This window comes from Hyperolius riggenbachi, chromosome 1, assembly GCF_040937935.1.
Source record: "Hyperolius riggenbachi isolate aHypRig1 chromosome 1, aHypRig1.pri, whole genome shotgun sequence".
NCBI lineage: Eukaryota > Metazoa > Chordata > Amphibia > Anura > Hyperoliidae > Hyperolius > Hyperolius riggenbachi.
Window position 1 is genome coordinate 363,468,823 of NC_090646.1, and position 17,346 is coordinate 363,486,168.

General features: G+C 42.4%; 1 protein-coding gene across 2 annotated transcripts in view; it reads right to left on the reverse strand.

Annotated features, from left to right (window-relative positions):
• NANS (N-acetylneuraminate synthase) overlaps positions 1 to 17,346 on the reverse strand; it is a 90,810-nt gene that overhangs the window by 10,286 nt on the left and 63,178 nt on the right. For both annotated transcript variants that reach the window (XM_068234248.1, XM_068234247.1), the window contains exons 2-4: positions 16,729 to 16,944; positions 4,835 to 4,934; positions 1,050 to 1,204 (exon numbers count right to left, since the gene is read on the reverse strand). In XM_068234248.1, the coding sequence (XP_068090349.1) occupies positions 1,050 to 1,204; positions 4,835 to 4,934; positions 16,729 to 16,944 (471 nt within the window). The remainder of the gene's footprint in view (positions 1 to 1,049; positions 1,205 to 4,834; positions 4,935 to 16,728; positions 16,945 to 17,346) is intronic.

Sequence of the window (17,346 nt, forward strand, 5' to 3'; positions counted from 1 at the left end):
TTCAGAAACGGCTGTTAGACCTTTTTCTCCCTTTGCATAACCTGTATGTCAATAAAATCACTGGAAGCAAAGACTTTTTGGTGCCCAGCGCTTTTGGAATCTACTGCTACTTATCAAGTCTGGTCTAGCTGGTGCACATCACAGTCCCAGGGGCAGATTGCTGGATGGTGACCAGCATCGAGTGCCAGCCACTCCTCCATTAACATGCATGGGCACAGATAACATTTTGTGGGACGGTGCGGAGGGGTGCTTGTCCTGATACCACATGCTGTTACCGCCGCATACCTGATTATGAGGGCCCAAAGTTTCCCAGCGTAAGTGATCGATACATTAGACCGATTTCAGCCCAAGATCAGTCGAATCATTGCTCGGGCAGCTTGGTTCGGCACAGATGTTCAGCCGATCGCATGATCAAAGGCAAAAATCGTCAGATGTATGGTCACCTTTAGTCCAGCTCATGGGGGATTCTCGGCAGGCAGTGTACACTGATTTTCAATAGACTTCATACTGAAATCTATTGAAAATATATGTAAAGTATGTGGAAGGATTTGATCAGATAGATCCCTCTCGAATCATTATCTGATCAGAGTGGGATCTATCCGTTGGCCACATCAACTAGTGTATGGACTCATTCACTCTGCTGTAGGTCTATATTCATTTTTCCTAACGCTGTTAAATTATCTATGTTAAGATATTTTGCTAATATCCGAGAAGTAATAAATGGTTAAAACCATGGTATTTGTGTATACAATTACAGACAATCCATTTGCAAACACAGTTTTGAGTAATGCACCTTCCCATTAAATGTCCAATGCTATATGGAGATTCACAGCTTCCAAAGGTATCTTGAAATCAAGGCAGAGCTTGTGCTCCTGAAATGTGCAGTTAGGAGACAGTAGTCAGCAAGGTGGTCAAGAGGACCCTTTTGCTGGACACATTTGTGCACTGTACTAGCGAATAGATGAACTTTCTTTTTGCCAGATAAAGTGTAAATCCTAGTAATCATTGCAATCTACTCAAATTTGGAGTCTACATATAAAAGCTCTCACCTGTATTACACGCAAATTGACATCTTCTGGAAGAAGGGGATATGCACTCGTACACTGAAGGAAACAGAAGTTTGGATTGATTGACTTTACAAGCTCATAAGCACGACGCATGGTATCCATTGACTGCATGCCACTTGAAATTACCATTGGTCGACCTTAAGGGTATAAAAGAGAGCAGTTTAAAAAAAAAAAAAAAAAAAAAAAAAAAAAAAAATTGTATGTTAAAGTGTACCAGAGCTGGTATAAAGCTAACGTTTTATACATACCTGGGGCTTGCTCCAGTCCCATACACACGGATCGCCCCTACGCCGCTGTCCTCTGCCTGCCCGCAGCTTCAGTACCGGGTCCTGTCACATCAGTTGGAGCCAGTCTGACGCAGGAGAAGTGCGCTCGTTGCATATCTCTCCAGCAGCCACTGGAGGGCGCACTTCTCCTGCGTAGCTGGCCACGACTGACGCCAGTGACAGGACCGGTACTGAAGCTGCGGGAAGGCTGAGGACGGCGGCATGGGAGCGATCCGTGCGTATGGGACTGTAGGAAGCCCCAGGTATGTATAAAACGTTCGCTGTATACCAGCTCTAGTTTCTTTTAACGTGCACCTGAGATCTGTCAAAAGAAAGAATTTCTGCATACCTGGGGCTTCCTCCAGCCCCATTCAGGCTGACTGATCCCTCTCTAGGCCCATTAATTCCACTAGTTGGTGCAGGCGCAGTCCGGCCGTGCACGCACCCCCGTGGCAGGCAGCATTCTGCGCAGGAGAATTCTCATGGCAATGGGAGCACAATGGGACGTGTGACTAGGTTGCACATATGGAGTACGCCTCGACTGGCAGAATTACTGGGCCGCCTAGCAGAAGATCCAGGCGGCGTGGTAAGACGGGGAGGGATTGGTCAGCCTGAAAAAAAAAAAAAAGGGCTGGAGGAAGCCCCAGGTATGCAGAAATTGTTTTTGCTAGCTCTCAGGTTTCCTTTAAATCTTGTCATGTTCATTTTTATACAGTGATCATATGAGCCAGTGGTCTCTTCATACTAGTCTCCATGGAGGTCCCCCCTGGAGGTGCCATGCTGTAGCTTAGGTGCAGGAGTATCCTAATACAAGTATTATGAATTTATAGCACATGCCAAAGTTTGCATTTGAGTAACTCATTATCCTTGTTTTGAGGTTTCTTTTCAAACTATCCTAATGCTGGGAATACACTGCTAGTTTCTGCCATGCGTTTCTGCTTTCGATAGTTTTGCCGCACGATTCTGCAGTCGATTCTCTTATCTTCCGCTTGTTTTTATCTTTTTCCATTTACTTCTATCAGAAATCGAGCGGCAAGAGAATGGAAAGGGAGATCGGACATGTCGGAAATGATCTATCGAACCATCTAAATCACCTAAAAACGAACCATGTATTCCCAGCATGAGACAGCATGCGGCATCATAAGAGCCAGAGCCCTCCCATCCATGCTGCTGCATGCCATCCCGGGCAGGCTAGGGTTTACACTGGCAACTCATTACCACCAATTAATGGATGGTCTCTTTTCATACTGTGGCATGTTCTATAATTGCTTAATACAGAATCTCCATAAGACAATAAGCAGGAAACATGAACAGTCCCAGTGCTGTCCAAGATGCAACATTTACTGATCTAAATGCTCATACATTATGTGCGACATACAGCATGGTGGTGGGTGAAAAGACAGGAGTGGGTGCTACAGACCTGCACTATATCCATTTTGTGTCCTAGAGTGAGCAAGTGTCTCTGTACATCATGTATTTCTGACCTTTTGGATAAATAAAGGTTACACCTTAGACAGAGCCCAGACTCTGGGTAGGATTTATTATACTTATATCACAATCTTACCTCCCTGGGTTTTTTTTTTTTTTTTTATTTATTTCTGAACTCTGCTGCTTTTGAGAACGTGAATGCCATTTCAGCAAAACCCTTAGGCTAGAAACCCACTAGGAGCGCTTTTCTGAGTGCTTTGTGATTTGAAATTGCTAATGTAATGCTATGGGTGTCATCCCACTTGAGCAATGTGATTTTTATAAAATTTCCCCATTGCATTGCATTAGCAAGAGCTTTTTCAAATCACTAGCGATTAGAAAAGGCTGCTAGCGGGGTTCTGGCCTTAAGGCTCTATAGTCTTTGGAAAATGAAAGATCACAGACCAATCTTACCACCCTTCATGTAGTATGAGAGCCATACTCTACACAGTCTTTTCTATGGAGCTGAACTCCCCATCAGAAAAATCTTTGCGAGAGGCTGCACACACAGATGCTGTACAGACACAAAAGTTCAGTATCTGCAAAAGATCTGTTCCTGCCAAAGATCCGTTCCTGCAAATTGCATTCATAGTCTATGAGATCTGCAGATCATCATACACACCTTGTTTAACTGACATTCATCTGCAGATCAGACAATCATCTGCAGATCTGAAAATCTGATCTGCAGATGGATGTCAGTTAAACAAGGTGTGTATGATGATCTGCAGATATAGACTATGAATGCATTTTGCAGGAACGGATCTTTGGCAGGAACGTATCTTTTGCAGATACCGATCTTTTGAATGTCTACAGCATCTTTGTGTGCAGCATCTTGCAAAGATTTCTGTCTGATGGGGAGTTCAGCTCCATAGAATAGACTGTCGGTATGGCTCTCATACTACATGGAAGGGGGTAAAATTGGTCTGCGATCTTTCATTTTCAAAAGACTATGGTCTGATGTGTGTATGTGGCCTTAGAGCTGAAGGCGCATTGTGCTTGACAATTTTTTTTCAGCTGCATTAGAGTGATTTGTCTCTACATTCTTCCAATTCAAGTGTCAGAAATATGGATTAGCGGTATTTAAATAAATATTGACTATTAAAGTCCTTGTATTTAAGTTCACGGTTTCTATGTTGCACTCTTGATGCCCTCTCTTTTTCAATAATTTTCTACAGACTGAAACCAGATGATCTCAGCTGGGAGGAATAGAATGCAATTATAATCAAGCTTAAAATTTAAATCAGTTTCTAGTTTTCCCTTCCTCTGCACCTTCCCCTAACCCCCCCCCCCCAAAAAAAAAAAAAAATAAAAATAGAATATAATACATATATACACATATACACATACACCCATACATCAGAAGTTCTATTATATCAGGGTTTACTCCCATATACTTCTAGTGGTGCTTGTCCAGGACCTATTTAGTTTACTATGATAGTAGAAGCAGTAGTGCTGTACTGTATTAGCCATCAGTAGGAGTTTTGAATCAGGATGATACCATTTATTGGCTCCAGTTAAGGCATCTAATTACATTTATTTATGTTTGCTTAAGAATGTTTCTCCTTTGTATGTCAGTGTATATACACAAGTTGTGCTTTTCAGATTTTCTCAGGAACCAAGTCCGACGAAGGCTTTTTATAAGCTGAAAGTTTACTTTGCTATAGTAAAACTGTGAGCAAAGTTTACTATAATGAGATTATACTGTATAGGTAAAGTGCAGGGAGAAAAGCTGGATGGATGTTTTGAAAAACACTGTTTATTGTAGTGCTTTGTTTTACCTATGAATTTACTGAATGCATTTGGGGGGGAAAAAATGCATACTAAGCATTTATCAGACACGTGTTTTGAGAAGAGAACATTGAGCAGCCATTTCTACGCCTCAGTGCAAAAAGAAGCCACACAAAATGTAGGGCAGGCAGAAGGATTTCTCGATACAAAGGCACAGTTCCATGCAACAACATGCTATATGGGATTTCAGCCTGGCAACACTATCCTATACCTGTGTCTAGCTCCTAAGAAAACAAATATACCAACCTTTCTGTGCAGCCTTTTTTAAATACACCATATTACTGGTGTCCGGCGATGCCACTTTGAAGAATGGAACTCCCAGCTCATGAAGAAATTCTACTGCCATCTGAAAAACATTTAACAGTCATTTTTCACATCTTGTTCCATCTGACAACTTGATGGCCAATGTTTGGCAAGTAGGAATGGTCAAGGAGATGAGTAAAATTCCTAGTTGATGCAAATTTACCCAACTACTACATCCGATTGGCCCTTTTCCAAGCTGGAAAATTTAAATAAACGGCATAAAATCTGCATCAACATGGAATGATCAGCAGCTCGCTGACCATCCATACTGGTGAGCAGTCAGTATCTGATCTGCAGCACTATTCAGCAACATGAATGCGAGTGCTGCAGGTGATTATTTAAAGGGAACCTTAAAACAGACCCAAACCAAACATTTCTTTAATTCAAAATATTTAGTTGCACCACTCTGACACATGCAAAAGATAAATAAACACTCCTTCAAGCCTATGAGCATTTCAGTGCATGCTTTTCCCCCTTTGCATAGCTAGGGTTATACAGGTGGCCGCCATTAGCAATTCCTCCTGCTGGACACCTTCTACTCCACCAAATTTGCCGGATTCTGTGCCAGCAATATGAAAGGAAGGGAGGGGGTTCCTCCAATAAATGTAAAATATTTGATATATTTGTCATCATGCAGCTGAAAAAAGGCTACCATTTATTATTATTATTATTATTATAATAATTTAGAAAATAGAATTTCTGAAATCTTGTATTTTTTATTTGGGTCCACTTTAACTGAGAGGGATAAGGAGGTTTCCTTTGAAACAATACCAGTTGCTTGGCAGTCCTGCTGATCTCTGGCTGCAGTAGTGGCTGAATCAGACACCTGAAACAAGCATGCAGCTAATCCAGTCTGACTTCAGTCAGAGCACCTGATCTGCATGCTTGTTGAGGGGCAGTGGCTAAAAGTATTAGAGACACAGGATCAGCAGGAGAGTCAGGCAACTGGTATTATTTTAAAAGGCAAAATCCATATCCTTCTCAGTTTAGGTTCCCTTTAATGTAATAAAATAAAAAACACACACACACACACACACACACACACACACACACACACACACACACACACACACACACACACACACACACACACACACACACACGACCTTTACCTTTCAGACTCCAGACAATTGTGGTTTCTCCAGACACATAATTATATGCTTACTCCTAACCATGGCAGATTTACACTGTGGTCATCACCACACCTCTTACCATGGACTGTGACGATACTCTGCGCACACACTCCCAGTCTGCATTACAAAAGTTACGAGATTGTACCCATATGTAACAGTTCAAATAGAAAAAAAAAAAAGTGCATTTATAATGTAGCCAAAGCCATCTACCAACTAATACTGTAGAATACACAGGTTTTATGTGATCACTTGACAGTATATGGACATACTGTACAGTATATGGCTAGGCCATAAGTATATGGCCAATGAGGTAGTACAAATCGCACCACAGTCAGTGCGATCATATTTGCATAGCTTATAAAAGGACAACTTGTGTCTATAGATCTGTAGAACAATTAATATGTACAGGTGTGAAAAACTATTTGCCCACTTCCCTATTTCTTATTCTTTTGCATGTTTGTCACACTTAAATGTTTCTGCTCATCAAAAAACGTTAACTATTATGCTGCGTACACACTGGCGACTATGGTCGTTTGAAACAGCTCATTAACGATCGTTCCGCCGACAATCGGGGAAAGAACTTTACCAAACGATCATTAACACGAACGACATCGGGAAGATGGAAATATCCAACCTGACGGATCGTATCTACCGACAATCGTTCCAAAACAATAGTGTGTACAGACATCGGCCGAGAACGATCGGTACAAGGGCCAATGCGCCTGCGTTGAATTCTGCCCAGCTTCAGTACTTCCTTTGTAGCGCGGCCGTAAAGATTGTTACATTGCTCATTTCAATTAAACTTTGTTTTCAAGTTAATCATATATTTGTATCTATTGTAACTCCATGTCAGTGGGTTTTTTTTTATGTTATATAAATATGTACGCAACATATCCTTCTGATCGTTCTTTTCTGCGAGAACTATCGTTAAAATGTGTATGATGATCGCTGCATCCCATCGTTGCATTCCAATCTTTCCAATATCGTTCGTCTGGTAACTATCATTCCTTGCAAACGATAGTTATCGCAAGTGTGTACGTAGCATTAATCAAAGATAACATAATTGAACACAAAATGCAGTTTTAAATGATGGCTTTTATTATTTAGTGAGAAAAAAAAACCTCAAAACCTACATGGCCCTGTGTGAAAAAGAAATTGCCCCTGAACCTAATAACTGGTTGGGCCACCCTTAGCAGCAATAACTGCAATCAAGCGTTTGCGATAACTTGCAACGAGTGGTTTACTGCGCTCTGGAGGAATTTTGGCCCACTCATCTTTGCAGAATTGTTGTAATTCAGCTTTCTTTGAGGGTTTTCTAGCATGAACTGCCTTTTTAAAAAGGTCATGCCACAACATCTCAATAGGATTCAGGTCAGGACTTTGACTAGGCCAATCCAAAGTCTTCATTTTGTTTTTCTTCAGCCATTCAGAGGTGGATTTGCTGGTGTGTTTTGGGTCATTGTCCTGCTGCAGCACCCAAGATCGCTTCAGCTTGATTTGACGAACAGATGGCCGGACATTCTCCTTCAGGATTTTTTGGTAGACAGTAGAATTCATGGTTCCATCTATCACAGCAAGCCTTCCAGGTCCCGAAGCAGCAAAACAACCCCAGACCATCACCACCATATTTTACTGTTGGTATGATGTTCTTTTGCTGAAATGCTGTGTTACTTCTACGCCAGATGTAACGGGACACGCACCTTCCAAAAAGTTCAACTTTTGTCTCGTCGGTCCACAAGGTATTTTCCCAAAGGTCTTGGCAATCATTGAGATGTTTTTTTTTTAGCAAAATTGATATTTAGCAAACATAAGGATAAGCTAAAAATGACATTTAAGATAATGAGGACGGAATGTGCTAAATAGGTAGTAACACAACCATGGATATGAAAAGGAGAAAGTACCCAATATGCAGCACCAGACCACTCCAATTATATTCAAAATACGAATTCTTTATTTGATGAAAAGCAAACAGTAAAAACAATATTAAAAATCACCAAAAGGTGATAGCAGCGGTATACATAATTAATAAATAATAATAGTGGTACCAACAATCCATATAAATATCCTCCCACTCAGATTATTACATATAAATATAAAATATTAAGTAGGTAAACAGAGGGTCCCTCAATTGGACAATAAAGAAGAGTAAATAGGGCCTATATAGAGTGCAAAACGTGTAAATAATAATAAATCCAATTGTAAGTCGATCAGACTGGGACAAGAAAAACAAGCAGATAAAAGTATGCACCAGACACTGATTTCCGCATAAGAAGGTACCCAAAAAGTGTAATTTGGAAAACAAGTGGAAAGCCAAACTTACGTGTGAGAGAGGAGGATACCACAGTACACCGCCACCGCCTTGATGCATCATGCGGGCTCAACCCGCTTCAGAGAGAGGCCTCTCTCTGAAGCGGGTTGAGCCCGCGTGATGCATCAAGGCGGTGGCGGTGTACTGTGGTGTCCTCCTCTCACACGTAAGTTTGGCTTTCCACTTGTTTTCCAAATTACACTTTTTCGGTACCTTCTTATGCGGAAATCAGTGTCTGGTGCATACTTTTATCTGCTTGTTCTTCTTGCCCCAGTCTGATCAACTTACAATTGGATTTATTATTATTTACACGTTTTGCACTCTATATAGGCCCTATTTACTCTTCTTTATTGTCCAATTGAGGGACCCTCTGTTTACCTACTTAATATTTATATTTATATGTAATAATCTGAGTGGGAGGATATTTATATGGATTGTTGGTACCACTATTATTATTTATTAATTATGTATACCGCTGCTATCACCTTTTGGTGATTTTTAATATTGTTTTTACTGTGTTTGCTTTTCATCAAATAAAGAATTCATATTTTGAATATAATTGGAGTGGTCTGGTGCTGCATATTGGGTACTTTTTCTCCTTTTCATATCCACATTTTAGCAAAATTGAGACGAGCTTTAATGTTCTTTTTGCTTAAAAGTGGTTTGCGCCTTGGATATCTGCCATGCAGGCCGTTTTTGCCCAGTCTCTTTCTTATGGTGGAGTCGTGAACACTGACCTTAATTGAGGCAAGTGAGGCCTGCAGTTCTTTAGATGTTGTCCTGGGGTCTTTTGTGGCCTCTCGGATGAGTTTTCTCTGCGCTCTTGGGGTAATTTTGGTCGGCCGGCCACTCCTGGGAAGGTTCATCCCTGTTCCATGTTTTTGCCATTTGTGGATAATGGCTCTCACTGTGGTTCGCTGGAGTCCCAAAGCTTTAGAAATGGCTTTATAACTTTTACCAGACTGATAGATCTCAATTACTGTACTTTTGATCTCATTTGTTTCTGAATTTCTTTGGATCTTGGCATGATGTCTAGCTTTTGAGGTGCTTTTGGTCTACTTCTCTGTGTCAGATAGCTCCTATTTAAGTGATTTCTTGATTGAAACAGGTGTGGCAGTAATCAGGCCTGGGGGAGAAATTGAACTCAGGTGTGATAAACCACAGTTAAGTTATTTTTTTTAACAAGGGGGGGCAATCACTTTTTCACACAGGGCCATGTAGATTGAGTTTTTTTCCTCACTAAATAATAAAAACCATCATTTAAAACTGCATTTGGTGTTCAATTATGTTATCTTTGACTAATAGTTAACGGTTTTTGATGAGCAGAAACGCCTGCGTACACGGTTCCCGACTGCGGGTTTGACCTGATTCTTTTGCATGTGCGACAAACATGCAAAAGAATAAGACATCAGGAAGGGGGCAAAAAGTTTTTCACACCACTGTATATATCACAGTGCTGTCCAAGACCACAATAAACATGCTGCAGATCTATAGCAATAAACACAAAGATGCTGCTCTACTGTACATACAGTTCCCATTTCTGTCAGAAGACTGCAAAGGCCAAGAAGTCTGCAGTTAGCGGTTGGGTGCATCTCCTGGCCTGCTGAAGTTAGAGGTCTGTTGATAGATCATCAAGTGTAGAGAAGGAATTTGCCATGGAATAGATTTACCAGCAGCGAACGTCCATCTCACAATGCCCAACAGGACCTCTGACCTGAAGTCAGCTGGCCAGTGGCATATGTGAACCCGTGTCCACCGATAGGAACAAGGCTTTGCGATCATCAAAAGCAAGCTTCATCCCTGCCGGGCAGTTGATTTCAAGTTAGAGGTCCTGCTGGGTATTATGGGATGGAAATACGCTGCTCTTAAACTTATGCCATGGCATCTTCTCTTAATTGGGAGAAGGCGGAAGTAAATATTCAGTGATCATCAGTGATTTCTGATACTGTTTAACGCGCAATATCAAGTCGGGGGTGGACGACAACCTGCCAGAGGTTTCACTTCGCCAAAGAAGTTTTTCAATGTTGTGCAAGGAATCACACATGCAATGCTATTTTTTTTCCATACTGTTAAAATCAAGCTTTGTCTGCTCTTTCGTCATACTTTAGAAGTGTGTGACAGAACAAATCCACTGCAACACGTTACTAACATGGGTTACCATTAGTAACGCCTGTTACTCTAGCAAGGTCACAATACTAGAGTACTGCAAGTCGCGCTAATAGTGTAACTCATGGTACTGCAGGAGGAAGTAAAAGTAATATTGGCGTGCAGTGTGTGGGCATAGCTATATTACCACTATTATGTGCATCAACTCCATAGTCAGTCTATTAGTATAGCTGTAAGGATGTAGGCATGTGGGAGCACGTGCGGGCGCATGTGCGCTGACAGGGGCGGGAGGGGGGTTGTGAGGGAGGCCAAGAGCCCATTATTGGAAACAGGCTTAGGCCTACTAGTATATGTTATAGTGTTTAATATATACAATTTTATTCATGATGTTATTTTCAGTACAGTTCCTAAATAAAAATAATTATATAATAGAAAACCCTGTTAGAACTTACCGGTAGCGGTATTTCAACGAATCCTCCAGGATGGCTAATACATGAGAGGAAGCCTGCTCCACCCACCAAAGGAAACACCTCCAATTAATCAATTAGACAGGCCCCATAAATCCTCCCCTGCCTTCACCTCGTCAGTTATTATAGAGTACCACTTAGAAGGATCCAACAGGAAGAGGAAAACATGCAATAATTCATAGTTATATTAACCATTTTACTAAATTTTATAATCCCCCAGATAGGGAGGGAACTAAGGTAGCCATCCTGGAGGATTCGTTGAAATACCGCTACCGGTAAGTTCTAACAGGGTTTTAACAACTCATCCTCCAGGATGGCTAATACATGAGAGACCAACGAGAAGTTTAATAAGGTTACCTTAGGGAGGGATGATGTTTTGTAAAACTTTTCTCCCAAAAGTCTTGACTTGACAATAGATCCACTCTATAATGCTTTCACAAACGTCTGATGACCAGACCAGGTCGCTGCCTTACATATTTGCTCTAAGGAAGCCCCTGACCTTTCAGCCCAAGAAGTGGCGAGGGATCTAGTGGAGTGTGCATTTACAGTTTGAGGGATGGATTTCCTGCATCGCTAGAGGCTAAAGTAATAATCTCCCTAATCCATCTTGCTATAGTATTCTTTGAGACCTGTAGTCCTTTCTTTGAGCCTGCAAAGGCTACGAAAAGGTGATTTCACCTTCTGAAAGATTTTGTAGTCTCCAGGTAAGAAAGAAGAATTCTCCTGACATCTAGTCTGTTAAATTTTGCCTCTTTCTGATTGGAAGGTGGATCACAGAAAGAGGGAATAATAATATCTTGAGATCTGTAAAATATAGAGGAGACCTTAGGCAGATAAGTGGGATCTGTTTTGAAGACTATCCTGTCTGGGAATACCGATATATACGGGTCTTTAATTGAAAGGGCTTGAATTGAAAGGGCTTGAGTGGTTCAAGAGAAGAATCAGTTAAATAATTCAAACTAAACTTAGATCCCAGGGAGGTATTAGCTTTGACAGGATCGGCTTTGATCTGGATACTGCTTTCAGGAAATCAATAACTGCCTGTTCCTTGGCTAGTTTAAAATTAGGAAAAAAAGGATAGAGCCGCAACCTGGACTCTTAGGGTACTGGTAGCAAGACCTAAATCAACACCATCTTGCAAAAAAACCAAAATAATAGGTAGTGTGGTTTCTTTTATGCTCCTTTTTCGTTTCCAAGAAGAAAATACTCTCCAAACTTTACAATAAATCTTCCTTGTAGTCAACTTACAGCAATTGACTAAAGTAGAAATGACTCTTTCTGAGAATCCTCTTAACTTCAGGGATTCCCGCTCAAGAGCCAGGCCGCTAGGGCCAATTTCTAGGGGTTCGGGTGCAAAGATTCTGCCTGTAACAAAAGGTCCATCCTGGGAAGCAGAAACAACGGTCCCTGTAGATATAGACGAAGTATTTTCGAAAAGCATTTTTTTTTTTTTTTTTTTTTTAGCCAGTGGGGGCTACAAAAATTACTAGAGCTGATTCCTGCTCTATTTTCTTCAATGCTCTCACTATCAAGTTGAAGGGAGGGAAAGCATATAGAAGCCCTTTCGGCCATGGTACCGCCAGAGCATCCAGGTGTGACAGACTGGATGAGGGATGAAGGGAAAAGAAAGTTCTGACTTTCGCATTTTGTGGTGACGCAAATGGATCCACACTCGGCTGTCCCCAATGAGGTATTAACTGGTTGAACACTTCTAGGTTGAGAGACCATTCTGCTTCTGTGCATGGTTATCTGCTTAGTCGATCAGCTAAAATATTTAGCTAGTCTTTTATATGCACCGCCGAGATCGTCCTGAAATTTTCTTCCGCTATTTGTAGAATTCGGTGCGCTAAATCCCTTAGATCCTTTGATCTCGTTCCTCCCTGTTTTTGAATGTAGGATACAGTTACTATATTGTCGGACAGTATATTTACGTGACAATCTTGTATGGCTGGGAGAACTCCAGCAGTGACAATTTTACTACAAAAAGCTATCTGAAATTTGAAGATTTTGCCTGAATCTCCGGGGACCATTGTCCTTGTACATGATCTAAATGAGCTTCCCAGCCCCCCAGACTGGCATCCGTATAAATTATCTTCAAGACCGTAGGATTCCAGAGGCGACCCTGGTTGAGGTTTGTCACTTTCTCCCACCACAGAAGGGACGAGATTTCAGAGGGTGGGAGTGCACAGGATTGATCCAGACTCTCCCTGGACTTGTCCGAAACCGTCAGGAACCATTCCTGAAGGATACGGTAATGAAACTGTGCCCAGACTATCCCTGGAATTGTGGACGTCATTAGGACCAACAGTGATAGAGTCTCCCTCAGGGATACTCTTGACTGGGCCCTGAAGTCCTGTATCTTGAGAATTAGATTCAGTTGCTTGTCCTCTGGCAACAAAAACATTTCCCTCATGGAATCTACCCAGAATCCCAGAAATTTCACTTTCTGGGCTGGGATCAACATTGACTTGACGTATTTCACTAGCCAGATCAACTGGGAGAGGTAATGTATAGTTAGATCTATATGAAGCAGAAGAGTCTGAGTAGAATCCGCTATCATCAAACAATCGTCCAAATATGGTATTATTTGAACCCTCTGCAGATGCAAAAATGATGTCACCTCTGCCATGATCTTTGTAAATATGCGAGGAGCGGACGAGATCCTGAATGGAAGGGCCCGATACTGGTAGTGGTGAATTATATCCCCCACTCGTATCGCAAACCTTAGGAAACGTTGATACGCCGGGTGTATCGGCACATGCAAATATGCGTCCTGGATGTCTAGCGTTGCCATAAAGGCATCCTTTGGGATTAAATTTTCTATCGTGAAGATATTCTCCATGCGGAATTTCTTTTCCTGAATAAATGGGTTCAATTTTTTTGAGGTTTAAGATGATTCTGTATTTGCCCGAAGGCTTTTTGATCATGAAGACCCGGGAGTAAAACTCCTTTTTGCATTGGGTCGTTGGAACCCGGGAAATTACATTTTGTTGCATTTGAAGTGGCTGGTTTGTTAAACAGAAAGGGGGTTCTCGATTTTGCTGAGTTATACGTCCACCTCTTTCTCGGGGGTTGATACTTTGTATCTTTTTGGGCAAACTGCCTTTTGCCCTGAACGTTCTTACGAAAGGAATGTTTTTTCCCTTTGTCCGGGAATTTTTTTCCCTTCACAGAACACCTCTCTAGAATATTGTCTATCCTTTACCAAACAAGAGGTCACCATCAAATTTCATCGAACATAATTTCTGTTTAGAAACCAAGTCACCCTCCCAGGTATTTAACCATAACGCTCGCCTTGCTGTATTGACTAAGGCCAAAGCTCTGGCTGCAGACTTCAGAGATTCAGTAGCAGCATCTGCTAAAAAACTACTGATCGCGCAATTACCGGAAATGACTCTAGAATAGTAGCATGAGGCGTGCCATCCACCAGATGCTTATTAAGCCCTGCTAGCCATTTGTTCCAGTTCTGGGATAAGCAAATGGCCGAGATTGCTGGCTTAAAGGAAAAAAAGATGGACTCCCATGCTCTTTTAAGCAAATTCTCGGTCTTTTTATCCATAGGGTTTTTCAGGACCCCCGCGTCCTCAAAAGACATCAGTATTTTTGGAATATTGCGATTAAGCAGCATCCAGTCTAGGGCATTTTTCCCATAAAGCAATGTCCTCCTCTTTAAAGGGGAATCTATGCTTAAAGGATCTGGTAATATAAAGTCTTTTCTCCGAGTCTACCCACTGGGCTAAAATAATTTTCTGAATAGCCGGGTGTACCGGAAGCTTCTACCCCCTGAATACTCCAACCCTGCATAAATATCATCTCTTGCTGATGATGAAGCCGCTGGCTCAGCAAGTTGATCCGCCTCATATATCGCCTTAAGCAGGTCCGCAGTCTCCTCGGCATTGAAAAGGTATTTAGAAGATTTGAGGAATATCCTCTAAATTTTCCAAGTCCGAGTCAGGTTCACTCCTTTCCTCACCCTCCTCTAAAGAATCCTCCACTGAGGAAGAGATTGCCACATCCTGAGTGCCGGGCTTTGAGTGGACCCCAGGAGGGACAGCCGGTACCCCAGTAGGAGGAGGGGGGGTTGAGGAGTGCGCAGAGTTTCTGATTGGGTAGGAAGAGTCGGCACGACAGGTGTAGGTAACTGAGGTACCGTCCATAGAGTCGGTGAGGACATAACCGATCTAAAAGTTTTTTTAAAATGTGGAAAAAAAAAAAAAAAACTCTTTCTGCATCGACTCCATTAAGTTCATCATAACTATAGTGGGGTCTGGAGTTTTAGGAGTAGGGTTTGACTTTAAATATTTCTCACAATGTGATGTAGACCCTGATTTGGCTAGTTTAACATCACACTGTTTGCAGCGCCCGGCCTTGTCAGCAGCCTTCTGAGGTTGGCTAGAGTCCTCAGGTGGCAAAAGGACAGTTTAAAGGCAAGGCCATGCCTGGGTGGGCCTGAACCACCAACCTTGCAGTTAACAGCCAAACGCACTAACCAATTGTGCCACAGAGATTGTGCACCCCAAACATAACAACATATACATTTCTTTCAGTAACCTGTGATGACCCACATACACAATATAGGCTAACAGGTACTGCCCAGCATTATCACACGCAAAGATGGATTTCTCGTGGACAGACTGTGGCAATGCCTTACAAAAAAGAGCCTCTGTCTGTCCACTTCTCACCTGTCCTGTCGCTTGTGAGGTGACTGAAGGGGGGTCCGCTGGGCTCAGAGGGTAAGGCGTCTGACTGCTCCATGCCTTCCCTCTGCTCCGCTCTGCCGCTGAGATGCAATGGCGGAGGAACGCTGAAACAACTTCCGCTTTAAGCGGAAATGCGTCATCACGCCACCCCCGTCTCCACGACTGGAGTATCACGCGGCTTTCCTCGCGCGTGTCCGCAAACCTCCGCTTCCCAGTAGCCAGTCTGCCTGCGGATACAGCCAGCGTAGACGCTCCGTCCAGGCCGCCGCCACTCCAGGACACAAGAGATCCCTCTGCAGCCACCCGGAGCGGGGAGAGCTCCTTACGCAGTCCCATCCGCTGCCAGGGAAGGAGGCCAAGAATGATAGGAGACAGGTAAAGTCCTGCCTCATGTGCTATCCTTCGGTGTGGGAAACACACTAAAACTGACGAGGTGAAGGCAGGGGAGGATTTATGGGGCCTGTCTAATTGATTAATTGGAGGCGTTTCCTTTGGTGGGTGGAGCAGGCTTCCTCTCATGTATTAGCCATCCTGGAGGATGAGTCGTTAATATAATATAACTGCTCTCTGCTGCTGCAGGAGGCTTAGACAGTCTTCTGGAGCCCGACTGCTCCTGAAAATGCGCAGTTTGGAGCATCCCATCTACGGGAGCACTCAGGCTGCCGACCCACTTAGACTGCTAACGTGGGAGCCAGCAGTGGAACAGAAAGGCTCTATAGGACCAAGAGTTTTTTTTTTTAAACTTCACTCACTTTAATTGCTTGCCACCCAAGTCACGCAGATGGGCATGGCCACGGCAGCAGCCCCAGGAACACCTAACGCCGATCAGCATAAAGTCCTGGGGCTTAGGTTTTGCAGGAGATCACAGGTTGCAACAAAATACACACCATCATAACCCATTCAGATTACTATAATACTCTACAGCCAGTGTAAAGTTAATGTAGAGTTTGCCCACACTGTTTTATAGTGCCATGGAATCTGCTGGGGCAATATAAATATAAAGTATTAAGCTTGTATAGCATGAAACAGGTCTTACATTGGATATTACAGATTGGGATCCTTATTACAGCACATATAGCAAGTCACAACTCATTGTAAAAATGAGTCTTTGGTCTAGTCTCACCTCATCCATTCCAGAGGCCGAAAAATAAATTCCTACTTCCTTTGCATACTTCTGCAGTTCCCGATACTGGTCATGGCTGAACTCCAGATGGCGCTTGTGGTCCCCATAAGTCTTCCCCCAAGAGTGTGGGGAATTGTATGGTTTTTCTAAGGCTTTTTTGCTGAATTTGTATTCCAATTCACTTTTTTGGAACTTTGCACAATCCGCACCGCATTCCTACAAGTGAAAAAAAAAAAAAAAACAGAAAAAAGTGGATTTAATTAACACACCAAACAGTTAAAGTAGAATAAAAAAAAAAAAAAACTTCATGTGAAAAATAACCACTGTTTAAAGGGACTCCGAGCAGTGCAGAAACTATGGAAAGATGCATATCATTTTAAAGCTCTCTTTCTCCTCTTTCCAATGATATATAAACCGCCGCCCTACGCCTTTTAGTTTTCGCTATTTTCGCGATTGAAATTGCCGCGGCCGCGATTTCAATCGCGAAAATAGAGAAAACTAAAAGGCGTAGGGCGACGATTTAGGTGTCGCCAGAAAGAGGAGAAAGAGAGCTTTAAAATGATATCCACCTTTCCATAGTTATATTGTATTACACAGGACGACACTTTCCCCAGTGTC